The 14,677-nt window shown below is 35.1% G+C and overlaps 1 protein-coding gene across 1 annotated transcript; it reads left to right on the top strand.

Moving 5' to 3' along the window:
- The first annotated feature begins 6,252 nt into the window (after positions 1-6,252).
- LOC101891233 (probable cytochrome P450 28d1) lies at positions 6,253-13,957 on the top strand. The gene is given in 8 exon segments (XM_059119027.1): positions 6,253-6,507; positions 6,581-6,719; positions 11,846-11,953; positions 12,016-12,120; positions 12,190-12,615; positions 13,257-13,375; positions 13,430-13,692; positions 13,759-13,957. Coding segments are annotated over 8 exon segments (1,515 nt in total). The 5' UTR covers positions 6,253-6,319; the 3' UTR covers positions 13,926-13,957.
- Positions 13,958-14,677: the final 720 nt, after the last annotated feature.

Raw genomic sequence — 14,677 nt, 5'->3', positions numbered from 1 at the left:
AAAAAATTAAACAAAGCTAAGAACAGCAAAAGGCCATGGAAATACCAAAGAATAAGTAAATTTAACAAATACCACAACAAAAAATATTTATGAAAAAAAAACTAAAAAAAAAAATAAATGTTGTATTTTGCACAACAAAGAAATCTTCAGAAAAAAACATTCTATATTTTTAGCTAAATATAAGAGAGCAAGAAATAAATAAAAACTAGTTCATGAAATTAACATTTAAGAGACAAAACCCAAAAATGTACACCACAGTCCTTATCAATCACTCACTGTCACCACTCTATCATCCATCCTTCTGCAGCATTCAACTCAATTATTTCTCTTCACGAATCGAATACGAATCGGGGCAATTGGACCGGCAATTGGCCGGCCGAAAATTCGATCTTATACTTTTCTGTGTATATTTTGTAGTTTAGAATAGCAAAACGATTGTATCTAATTGTATGAATTTCTTATGATCAAATTTATTTTTTCTATTTCTTTTAAGCTTTTGTATCTATCAGAATCCACATATATATATAAAACAATATACAAAAGTATGTGAAATAAACCATAAAATTAAATAAAATATCTTTTAAAAACTAAAACGATTTTTTTGTTTTTTATTGACCCTTCATAGAATTAACAAGTAACAAAGATGATAAAATCCGTTATATTATATAAATAAAATCCGTCATATTAGGGTCTATACGACGACATGGACCTTCATAGGTAACTTTTGAGATAAGCCATTACAATATTCAAATGCGAAGTTTAAAAAAAAAACTGTAAAGAAAGTCTTAAAGTCGGGCGGGCCGACCTTATGACACCCTACACCCTATATCTGAACCGATCTTCACCAAATTTGACATGCTACCTTCTAGACTCAATTCGGTCGTAAGTGCCAAATTCCATTCAATTTGGGCCAATATTAGACTTTTGGTGCACAATAAAAGGTAAATCGGACGAAGTTATATATGGGAGATATATCCAAATCCGAGCCGATCTTGATAAAATTTGGCAAAGATATTTCTGAGCTGTATTTGATATATTTCCCTGAATATCGTTCTTACGGAGTACATTTTACGACTATGGGTAACAAATATAACAAATCGGATGAACAATACATATGGGAGCTATAGCTACATCTGAACCGATTTTCTTCTTCCAAATTTGACATACTAGCTTCTAGACTCAATTCGGTCGTAAGTGCCAGATTTCATCCCATTTGGGCAAATATCGATCTTCATGAAATTTAGCAAAGGTATTTCTGAGCTGTATTTGATATATTTTCCCAAATATTTTTGTTACAGAGTGCATATTACGGCTGCGGAGGACAAAAATAACAAATCGGAGGAACAATATATATGGGAGCTATACCTATATCTGAACCGATCTCGATAAAATTAGGCATACTTATTTTCAGGCCAAATTTGGTTGTATATGCAAAATTTCATACTATTCGGGTTGATATTACACATTTGGTGCACAATAAAAAGCAAATCGGACGAAGATATATATGGGAGCTATATTTAAAATTTTGCCCGATTATTTCAAATTTCAATATGGTTCGTCCTTGGGCCAAACAAATGATTTATGCAAAATGTATAGGGCAATAAATGCGAACTTTACTTTGTTTACAAAAATACATGGACAGACGGACGGACAGACAGACGGATGGACATGCATAAATCGACTCAGAATGTGATTCTATGCAGATCATCAAAAGGAACTATGGGTCTATCTCGTTTCCTTTTGCCAGATACAAACAAATGCACAAAGACATAATACCCTGACCACCTTGTGGTGTAGGGCATATAAATCGAGCGAGACCGACTATTTCATACCCTACACCACTATGTATATTTAGTAGAGCTCTCGTAAAAGAAAGGTTTATATTGGGCAATTCTGAACTCTATGAGATATCTGGTACAAAATATGTTTATGGTAGAGTGCATATTCCGAAAGATGGAGGTTTAAACACCAAAATCGGTTGAAAAATATATATGGGAGCTATAGCTATATCTGAAGCGATTTTTACCAAATTTTAAGTATTAACTTCTAGAAAGAATTCGCTTGGAAGTGTAACATTTCACTCACTTTGGGCTGAAATTAGCCATTTGGCGCACAAGAAACCTAAAATCGGACGAAGATATATAGGGGAGCTGCATCCAAAACTTAACCGATCTTGATAATTGATTTGGATCATGTATTACTGGGCTGAATCTAATATTTGGTAATAAATATAATTTTTTGTGGGGTGTATATTATGAATGTGAGCGACTTAAACACCAAATCGGACGAAACATAGATATGGGAGCAAAAGCTATATCTGGACCGATTTAATAGCTATATCTGCACCAAATTTAAAGTACTTATTTCTATACTAAATTCGTTCAGAAGTGCTAAAATTCATACCATTTGGACTGATATTAGCCATTTGGTGCACAAGAAATCTAATATCGGTTGAAGATATATATGGAAGCTACATCTAAATTTGGACCGATTTTCACCAATTTCAATAGGGTTTGTCCTTGAGCCAAACAAATGTTATTCAGAAAATTTCATCTCAATCGAATAATAAATGCGACCTGCATTTTGTTTACAAAAATACATGGACAGACAGACAGACGGACGGACTGACAGACGACTCAAAATTTGATTTTATGCTGATCACCAAATGGAACTATGGGTCTATATCGTTTCCTTCTCCATGTTTCAAACAAATAAACAAAGACATAATACCTTTACCGCTATGTGGTGCAGGGTATAAAAAGATGTAAATCGGCTGGGCTGATACACTCCACCGAATTAGGCAACTTTCAAAAAAAAAAAAATAAAATCCGTTGAAAAATTCAGTTAAATTCTTAAAAATACCGAATTTAGCCTTTATATTAGGATCTATACAACGACGTGGACCAGCATTAGTAACCAGCATGCAAATGCGAAAATTAAAAAAAGTTGAATAAAATCTAAATCTAGCTAAAATCATCAAAATACCGAATATAGGAAGGTACCTTTATATAGGGGCTATACAGACAAATTTCTGAAACAATACCGGTGAATAATTTCGCTAAAATCATCAAAATACCGAATATCGAAAGGTACCGTTACATGAGGGATATACGAAGACGTGGACCTGCACAGACAATTTTCTGTCATGGGCTGTAGTATTCATTACGAACTTCAAATGCCAAAATTGAAACAATTCAAGAGAATAATGTCGCTAAAATAATCAAAATACCGAATATCGGGAGGTGCCATTATATGGACCTACATGTCCCATTTTCAATACCAAAAGTCCTGCAGCCATAATATAAATTTGAGTAAAATTTTATCAACCTACTTCATTTCGTTTGGAAGCTAGAGTGATTTCCACAGACGGACAGGCATCGCTAACTCGACAAAGAATTTTATTTTGATCAAAAATGGGGTCTAAAATGTATATTTCAAACTGTTACAAACGGAATGACAAAGTTAATATACCCTCCATACTATAGTGGAGGGTATAATATATTTGGCCCCTGCCTAATATTAGGCTTTATCTGCGTAAGCCGTATGACCCATTAACAAGTAAAAAAGCAGTAATTTCGGCCGGGCCGAACTTTGAATACCCTCCACCTTTTGAAAAGAATTAGGAAATTAAAAAAAAAAAAAAAAAAAATAGAATCCATTATAATTTCTGTTAAAAGCTTTAAAATACGTAATATCAGAAATTCAGAAGACCGATATATGGGTGGATATACGATATTGTTGAATTAAATAGACAAATTTATTTCTAGGGGTAAAGTACTCTGAAAGAACTCCTTGTGTAGAGTTTAAGACAATTCCGTTGAAAAATGTGGCTAAAATCATCAAAATACCGAATATTGAGGTGTACCATTATACGATATCGTGGACCTATATGGACAATTCTCTTTCAGGGGTGAAGTACTCACAAATCACTCCGTGTGTAGAATTTCAAACAATTCCTACGTAGATAATTTTCTTTCAGGGGATAAAGTACTCACAAAGAACTCCTTGTGTAGAATTTCCATGCAAAAATGTGGCTAAAATCCTCAAAATACCGAATATTTGGAGGGAGGGGGTACCATTATATGGGAGCTGTACGATATCGTGGACCGATTCGAACTCCACCTGACTGCAGCCAAAAGATAGATATGTGCAAAATTTAAACTTCTTATCTTAATTCGATTGGACTGTAGCCTGATTACAACAGACAGACAGACGGCCGGAGGGATACTATATACTATGTTGGGTCTTACATTATTATTTCGATGAGGTAAAAATGGAATGACGAACTTAATATACCCTCTATACTCAATATGTACCCTCTATTATACATATATATTATATATATATTATACCCGATGAGAAAACATTCGTTGTCCTGCAGTTTGTAAACAAACAAAATGATCGTGTTTACTTGCCAAAGAGGTCAGCTGAAAATGTGCACCTTCGGTTGGCCACCGGAACTCAAGCGCCGGCCATGGTGATGGTGTGGGCCGCCATAACAGCCGATGGTCGCTCTCCGCTCGTATTAATCGACCATGGCATCAAAATAAATGCCGAATATTATATTAGTTGGAGTGTGTATTAAAGCATTGGGCACGCAAATATTTTGGCCGCAGACCTTGGACATTCCAATAGCACTCAGCACCATCGCAATCAGCACGCGCCACCCAAAAATGGTCATAAAATGAGGTTCCTCGCTTCATTTCACCAAAATCACCGGATACCAGTCCGTTGGACTATTGTGTCTGGAGTATTTTGGGAAAGCTGGTTGGCACTAAAAAATTCCAAAGTGTCGTTCACCTTAAGCAAGTGCTTCGCCGGGAATGTGCCAAAATACCGCAGAGCAACATTCGAGCAACGGGTGACGGTTTCATTGGCCGTTTGAAGGCCATATGCTATGCTATTTCCGACATTTTTTGCTCTCATTCAATAAAATTAAAAAAAAAAATGTAAAAAGGTTGTAAGTTCGAGCGGGCAAACTTTGAATACCCTCTACCATTTGGTACAAATTTGGAAATTTTCAAAAAAAAAAAAAAATCCGTTAAAAATTATTTTAAAATCATAAAAATACCGAATGTAGCCGTATATTAGGGTCTATACGACGACGTGGGCCTGCAAAGGCAACTTTTGTCACAAGCTATTACAAAATTCAAATGCGTAACTTGAAAAAAAAAAAATAGTTTATAAAGTAGCTAAAATCATCAAAGTACCGAATATAGGGAGGTACCGTGGGTTATAAATCGTGGACCTGCACAGACAATTTTCTGGCTTAGGCTGTAGTATCCATTACGAACTTCAAATACAAAATGTGAAATAATTCCGGTAAATAATGTCGCTAAATTCATCAAAATACCGAATATCGTTATATGGGGGCTATACGAAAACGAGAACCCGCACAGACAATTTTCTGTCATAGGCGGTAGTATCCATTACGAACTATAAATGCGAAATTTGAAACAATTCCGGTAAATAATGTCGCTAAAATCATCAAAATACCGTATATCGGGAGGTACATTCGAGTAAAATTTTATCAACCTACTTCATTTCGTTAGGAAGCTATAGTGATTTCCACAGACGGACGGACATTGCTAAATCGACATAGAATTTTATGCTGATCATTATATTTCGAGGTGTTACAAACGGAATGACAAAGTTAATGCTATGGCGTTTGACTTTGTTGCAGTTTTTTTTTATATCACCTTGTATGAGGACTATACCAAAACTTGGACCTATATTGACAGTTCATTACAAGGGTGTGTCTTACATAATTGAAATACATGCTGCCAATCGACATAGAATTTTAAATCGACATAGAATTTTATGCTGCACAAGAATATATATAATTGTTGGGGTCTAAGATTTATATTTCGCCATAATATGGTGGAGGGCATAATAAAATACATTTTGTGAATTTAATATCAATTTTATGAAATAACATCTTACCTATTTCATAAGGTTCATTGACTCTCCATACTAAATGGCCAGATAGCAAAGAGTTCGCCATAACATTGTCCAACTGTATTACACCAGCAACAATTGATATTGAATTTCACCATAATGTGTAGATACATACAAACATATCATTTATGCACAACGGTCGAATTTGACCCCAACAAAAAAGCTTTCGATAAAGCTTTTATAATTCAGATAATTGAAAACTTGAAAACTTTTCGAACAGCTAAATCGAAAAAGCTCGTTCACAAACTTTCAAGCTAATCAAATCGAATGGCGAGTAACAGTCGTTATTAAGTTATCAAAGCGAAAACAAAACACTCTCAAACGGAAAGACAAACAAAAACGAAAATACCGATAATAAATAATGATATCGTCAATATTAGCCGGTCTTTGCCTGCTTCTACTTGGGTTATATTTATTTTTAATTTGGCCCTATGATTACTGGAAGAAACGTGGTGTTAGTGGACCTAAGCCACTGCCATTTGTGGGCAACTATTTGAGTACCCTTACTCAATAACGCAACATAGTCTATGATATTCAAGATGTCTATGAGTAAATATGAAATAATACCCTGGCTGAAGGAGATGTAATAATAAATTAACAAAATTTTCTAATATTTTTCCAGCAAATATAAACATACGGATAATTATGTGGGAATATACTCATCTCGAACACCCCAACTGTTAATAACTAATGCCAGTATGGCTCGAAGAATTCTAGTTTCGGATTTTAAAAAGTTCCACGACAATGATTTTTCAAAGATGGTGAGTAAAATATATAGTTCGTCTTTCGCTCGATAGAAGAAGAATTTATATGATTGAATATTATCATGATTTTAGATATAATTGGCTTGTATATTAAAGCCTATATTAATGTTAGCAGTCATTTCGCTAATCGTCATAAAAAATTGGGAAAATGTAAAAAACTATTAAAAATGTTTAAATACTTCATCCTTTTGACAATTGAAAATTTGTCTCATCAAAATAGCAACAATATTGAAACATTCACATATTTGAGGCTAGCTGACAAATAATCTTCGAGTTCTCGGTAAAAAAAAACAGGTAAAATTGTATCAGTCGCTTTTGCCGACAGATTTATACCCCAGCCTTGAGTTATAATTATTCATAATGTTTGCCCTTTATGGGGGAGGTTCCAAAGCAGTTTGCCAATATTGACTGACCTAAGGCTGATAAAAATATTACAACGTGCCAGATTTGGACTATATCGACTACTTCCCATACTTTATACAAGATATAGCTGAACCCGGTGCGCTTCGCTATCCCTTTTAATTTTATATGCATTCGTGGTTTAACAAATAAAACAAATTGGTTGGTTAAAAAAAAATTAAAACAAATTCAAAAATGTAAAAAAAACGTAATTATTGTAATAGTTTAATGTGTAAACAAACAAACGCGTGAATACGACAGAAACAGCTGACCATGACAAAAGCAGGAACATGCCAAATTTAGTCCGCAGAATTTGTCTTTCGGATTTATTAATTTCATAGCAATTGCTAAGTGTGCAGGAAACTGCAATCTTTTGAAGTTGAGTGGCATTTCTGTAGCAATTAGAGAAATCGATGAAGCAAAATACTTCCCCGTAATAATTGTATCCTCAATTTAATTGTTGTGTAGTTTTTTACTTTTAGCCTAATACAATTGCAAAGGCGTTGTGGGTCAATGCTTCTTAATAAAATCATATCCCAATCTGAACCGATTTAAATATAATTTGAAAAAATTTACTTTTAAAACAAATTTCGTCACACCTCTCATTCTGAATTTCATTGGAATCGGACATACATATCGCGGTAGGTGCATGCAATATAAAAATTGGTCGAAAATATGTATGGGAACTATATCCAAATCTTATCCGACTTCAATATAATTTAAAAAATGTGCTTTTGTACCAAATTTAGTCACTCATGCCGAATTGCATTGGAATGGGACATACGTATCGTGTCTGGTGCATCAAATATGTGAAATCGACTAAAAATATGTATAGGGGAGCTATATCCATATCTGAACCGACTTCTATATAATTTGGCAAACTTATTTTTTTAATAAATTCCGTAACTCATTCCAAACTACATTGGAATCGAACATAGATATCAAACAGACGAAATCGGTCGATAATGATTTTTATATAATTTGTCAAATGTATTAAAATTTTCGTTACACATTCCAAATTTCATTGAAATTAGAGAAACAAGCATTTTTGGTGGATCAAATACATGAAATCGGCCGAAAATGTATATGGGAGCTATATCCAAATCTGAACCGGTTTCTATATAATTTTGCAAATTTATTTTTGTTCCATATTTCTTAGGCATTAAAATATGTAGATTGTATCTGTAATCGATCAATAGATATGTGAATACAAAATCTAAATTTTTGGGAGATACCTCCGATTCTGATGCTAATTCTCCAGTTCCAAGTGGAATTTCAAACATTTATATAGCCTATGTTATTTTCAGGTGATGCTGTAATATACTTGGAAATTTTCAGAAAAATCTACGCAGCCGTTTTCGAGTCCATAAATTACAAACAAACTAACATACCAACATTTTACTCTTTTATAGATATAAGAAAGCATACATGCAATTTTTTGGAAAATTTGGAAATATACGTTAGGTAAAAGATCTAGTGGACCGAAGTATTCCATATTCATACTTCATCTAATACATATAAAAGTATTGATATGGGTAAAATTACAAGAAAATCGAATATGTTTATCCAATATTGTGCGAAATCATAAAAAGCGCTTGCTTGAGGTGATCAAAACTTTGGTATTTTTTAGTGCCAACCTTGCTTTCCAGAATACTCCACACACAATAGTCCAAAGGATTGGTATCCAGAGATTTTGGTGGCGATTGTGCGCTGGAAATGAAGCGAGGAACCTCATTTTGAGTGCGATGGTGCTGTCCTGTTGGAATGTCCAAGGTCTGTGGCCAAAATGTTTGCGTGACCATGGCTTTAATACACCCTCCAGAATATTTTCGCGATAATATTCGGAATTTATTCTGATGCTACGGTCGATTAAAACGAGCGGAGAGCGACTATCGGCTGTTATGGCGGCCCAAACCATCACCATGGCCGGCGCTTGAGTTCTGGTGGACAACCGAAGGAGCACATTTTTAGCTGACCTCTTTGGCAAGTAAACACGATCATTTTGTTTGTTTACAAGCTGCTGGACAACGAATGTTTTCTCATTGGAAGGAAAAGCAATCAATCTCATCGGAGAAAACCAAATTCGGCAGTTCACCACTTTCGGCCTAGCGAACCAACTCATTAGCTCTTTTGAGTCCTTTTTTTTCTGTCGCGGTGTAAGTTCTTGCATTTTTTAGAATTTCAATGGCTTTACCCCGAGCGATATGTTCGGCTCACGAGCCATTTTTCGGCCACTGCGACGCGGGTTTCGATCAAGTCGTTTTTTTACTTTTCGAACTATTTTTGTTGATGTCGCTGTTTTCTTCCGTACACTTCCTTGACATCGGGCTACGCTACCAGTATCACGGTAACGAGACACAAAAGATTTATTCACATTTAAATGCCGGAGTGCTCTAACGAAAGCCACTTTTGGTTTTCCACACAAATATTAAGAAATAACACTATCACGCTTGAATTCCATCACGAATAATTTTTTTTCTGGAAAATTCTCAGCAAAATGCTTCGTACGCTCTTGGACGAGTGGCTTAGAAATGACAGCAGTGAAGTTTGTTGCAGTTTTTTCATTTCACCCTGTATATTTCAGACAATCCCAACCGATCCCCGTTATTGGCCCTTAGTTTTAGTGTTTAATGCATGTTTTTAGTCTATTACTGATATGGCATAGACCAATACTTCAAGTTCTCGGTTATCCTGAAAGGCATATTGTCCAATGAAAACATCCTGGTCCAAGGATTTCTATAAAAATGAACATATTCCTTGAAATCGGCAAAAACTTCGTATACTTTTATAATACCAATGTATAGTACGCTTCATAAGCTTTACGCTGGTGCCAATATTGTACCGGCATAATTCTTCTAGAAGGCATATTGGTCAATGAAATCATCCAACTCCAAGGGCATCCGATTTGTTACATAAGTCCTCTACAGCCGTAATATGAACTCCATAACCACTTTATTCAGAAAAAAAAACAGCTCAGGAAGAACTCTGCCAAATTTTTTCCAGATCGGTTCAAATTTACATATAGCTCCCATATATATCTTTATCCGACTTCAGGTTTATTGTGCGAGTACTTCAAATTTGGTTAAAATCGGTTAAGATTTGCATATTCTACCGAGTTTTTCTGTGTCCCATACATTGCGCTTTTTATACCCTACACCACATATGGGTAAGGGTCTTTGTGCATTTGTTTGTAACAGAGAGAAGGAAGCGATATAGACGCATAGTTACTTTTGAGAATCTTCATAGAATCACTTTCTGGATCGATTTATGCATGTCCGTTTGTCCATGTATTCTTGTGAACAAAATTCAGGTTGCATTGATTATCTGATTGAGATGAAAATTTCCAAACAATATTTGTTTGGCCCAAGGACGAGCCCTATTGAAATTGGTGATAATCGGATCAGATTTAGGTAAAGCTCTCATTTATCTTCAACCGATTTCGTATTAATTGTGCACCAAATGACCAATATCAGTCCAAATCACCTGCATTTTAGCACATCCCACCGAATTCAACCTAAAAGCAAGTACATCGAATTCGAAGAAAATCGGTTCAGATATAGCTATAGCTCCCATACATAGGTTTCAACCGATTTGGTGTTTAAGTCCCCCACATTCGTAATATACACCCCATATAAATGATATTTGGCACCAGATATTAGATTCAGCCTAGCAATACATGATTCATAAAGATCGGATCAAATTTGGATATAGCTTCCCTATATATCTTCGTCCGATTTTATTTTTCTTGTGCACCAAACGGCCAATTTCAGCCCAAAGTGAGTGAAAAGTTGCACTTTCGAGCGAATTCATTCTAGAAGTTAACATTTAAAACTTGGTGAAAATCGGTTCAGATATATATGTTCCGTCCGATGTGGTGTTTAAGTCCCTCGCTTTCGTAATATACACTCCACAAAAGTGATATTTGATACCAGATATCAGATAATGCCCACTAATACGTGTTTCAAATGATATCAAGATCGGTTCTGTTTTGGATGTAGCTTCCATATACATCTTCATCCCATTTGAGGTTTACTATTTACTATTTTATTTTGGTACGTTCGACCGAATTCAGCCCAGAAGTAAGTACATAAAATTTGGTGAAAATGGGTTAATATAGCTATAGCTCCCATATATGTGTAATATCTGATTAGGCGTTTCAGTCCCGATTTCAGGTTTATATTGCACCAAGTGGCTAATATTAGTCCAAATAGATTTTCGCACTTCAACCGAATTTAGCATAGAAGCAAGAATTTCGAATTTGCTCCCATATATATGTTTCATCCGATTTGGTATTTAAATCACCAACTTTCGGAATATGCACTCTACCATACTCATATCATATTCTGTACCAGATATCTCATAGAGCTCAGAAATGCCTAATATAAACCTTTCTTTTACGAGAGCTCTACTAAATATGCATAGTGGTGTAGGGTATCATATAGTCGACCCCGCCCGACTTTTGAGCTTGCCTTACTGGTTTCAATATAAACCTCCTTAAACTGATATCATGCACTCTATAGCAAACTATAACTGCTCTAAAGCCAAATGTTGATAGATCTACTTAATATTAATACTTTTGTTACGGGAGCTCTACTAAATATGTATAATGGTGTAAGGTATCATATAATCGGCCCCGCCCGACTTTTGACTTTTCCTTACTGGTTTTATATTGGTTTACTACTGAGACGATTTAACATCAAACTTCTATTTATTTTGTTTCATAGATTGACAAAGAGTCCGATTTTATTTTCGGTAATAATCCCTTTATGTTGACCGGCGAAGAGTGGAAGGAGAGAAGGGCTGAAGTAACTCCAGGTCTTACAATGAACAGAGTAAGCAATTACGTTCATGCTTATAAACTAATAACTCATTTAAATATATATTTCTCTTTCAGATAAAAAATGTATTTCCCGTCACAAATAAGGTGTGCAAGAGCATGGTGGAATATATTGCTCAGCAAACATTAATGGCCAGCAAGGATGGCATTAATGCCAATGATGTAAGTTGGGATAAAAAATATAACTTTCTTTATATAATCTCTAACTGTAGATGACTTCCCACCATTTAGCTTAGCCTGCGTTTCACATGCGATGTGGTTACCGATTGTGTCTTGGGTATAAATGCGGAATGCTTCAGAAAGGAGCCCAGTGTCATTCTAGATAATACGAAAAAACTCTTCGATCAATCAGCTACCTTCATAATTTATACCACACTTCTTGGCATATTTCCTTGGTTGCACAAATATAAGAAAGTCTATTTCGTACCGAAGCCAATAGAGAAATTTTTCGTCGAACTCATGCAAAATGTGTTGAGCATGAGAAAATCTCAAATAGAGGAGGGTGTAAATGAGGATCGCGTCGATTTTCTAAACTACATGCTACACTTGCAGGAGAAAAAGAATTTGAATCTTAAAGAGCTGACTGCCCATACGATGACATTTTTGTTGGATGGTTTCTTGACAACTGCAAATGTCTTGTCACACTGTCTGTTGTTGGTAAGTTGGATCGATAAAAAAGAGCCTATTTTTATACCCTCCACCGGGGTATATAAAGTTTGTCATTCCGTTTGTAACACCTCGCAATACGCATTTTAGATTGCCAAAAGTAGATTGATAAAAAAAGTAGATTGATAAAATCTTACTCAAATGTATGTTATGTCTGCAGGTATTAAAAATGGGCCATGTAGATCCCATAAAGCACCCATATAACGTTACCTCCAGATATTCGGTATTTTGATGATTTTAGAGACATTATTCACCGGAATTGTTTCAACTTTGGTATTTGAAGTTCGTAATGGATGCCTAAGACAGAAAATTGTCTGTGCAGGTCCACGTCTTCGTATAGCCCCCATATAACGGTACCTCCCGATGTTCGGTATTTTGATGATTTTAGCGACATTATACGCCGGAATTGTTTCAAATTTCATATTTAAAATTCGTAATGGATGCAACAGCCTAAGACAGAAAATTGTCTGTGCAGGTTCACGTCTTCGTATAGTCCCCTTATAACGGTACCTCACGATATTCGGTATTTTGATGATTTTTGAGAATTGCCAAATTCGTTCCAAATGGTGGAGGGTATTCACCGAACCGAACTTACAGATGTTTTACTTGTTAATTAAAATCTTTATTTTCAGTTGGGTCGTGATTCGAAACGTCAAAATATCTTAAGGCAAGAAATAAAGGACAAACTAGGCAATGTCAATGACTTTGATAAAATCATGGACTTGCCTTATCTCGATGCATGTATTCATGATAATATCTAAAGAATATAGAAAAATTGCTTTGATAAAATATTTCGAACTTTAGAGAGCCTTCGCTTATTCCCTCCGGTAAGTTTCAATTTGAAGACATGCACTGAAGCCGCGGAATTGGAAAACTCGAATGGAACTAAGTTAAGTTTAGATGTGGGAACATCTGTTGTTATACCCACCCTGGCCATTATGACAGATGAAGATCATTATGAGAAGCCACATTGTTTTCAACCGGAACGTTTTCTTAACGGTGGTCTTAAAAGATATAAGGAGCAGGGTCTATTCCTTGGATTTGGCGATGGTCCGCGGATTTGTTTGGGTATGCGGATTTTTTCATAGATTTTAAAAGAAAAACATTTAGTTATTTTTTTTCAAACATTTGCAGGCATGCGTTTTGCTTTGGCCCAGTTAAAAACAGCCCTGGTCGAGTTAGTTCGAAATTATGAGATTCACATAAATCCAAAGACGCGTAACGACAATAAGGCTGACCCAACTTATTTTATGTTACGTCTTGATGGCGGTATTTGGCTTGATTTTGAAAAATTAAAATAATCTATACAACAATAAAATAATTGCTAAAATAATTTAAGTGTATTTGTAGGGTGAGAAGGTTTATTTAGTTGTTAGATATTAAAAAATAGTTACATTACTTGTAAGTTGTTCTTCTTAATTTTCTACCAATTTTATCGATATCGATTCAGATTTTAATATATAGCTTCGATATACATCTTTGTCCGATTTTATGGTTATTGCTCACCATATAAGTAATATCAGTACAAATTGAATAGATTTTTTCATATTCAACCGAATTTTACCATTTGATGAAACTCAGGCTTCAATAAATATTTATACCTTACACATTATGTGTTGGGGTATTTCAAGTTTGATTGGGCCAACAATTATGTAACACCTCGAAATATTGGTTTCCCACATAGGAATGTATATATGAATCTTCCTATCTCGCCGAGCTGAGTAGAACTAGCTATGTATGTCCGTCCGTCTGTTCATGTTAATTTATAATCACTCTACAGGTCGCAATTATGGCCCGATTTTCACGAAATTTAGAATGTAGGTGGGGCTAAAACCATGATAGCATCATATTGAAAAATGTCCTAATTATAGCAATTATAGACCAATCGAAGCGGAAGTTGGCATAGGGCTAGAGCTCAGGGCTGGGCAGAAGCCTTCAAATTTTTATGGTCATCGGGTAATATTTACTGGGCGAAATAGACCATAACATTTGTGTTAAATAAAAGTGAAATTTTCCATTAAATTGCGAATATTTTTAATATAGCTCCCATATA

This window comes from Musca domestica, unplaced genomic scaffold, assembly GCF_030504385.1.
Source record: "Musca domestica strain aabys unplaced genomic scaffold, Musca_domestica.polishedcontigs.V.1.1 14, whole genome shotgun sequence".
Lineage (NCBI taxonomy): Eukaryota > Metazoa > Arthropoda > Insecta > Diptera > Muscidae > Musca > Musca domestica.
Note: the sequence above shows the minus strand (reverse complement) of the source record. Positions and strands in the feature narration are given on the sequence as shown.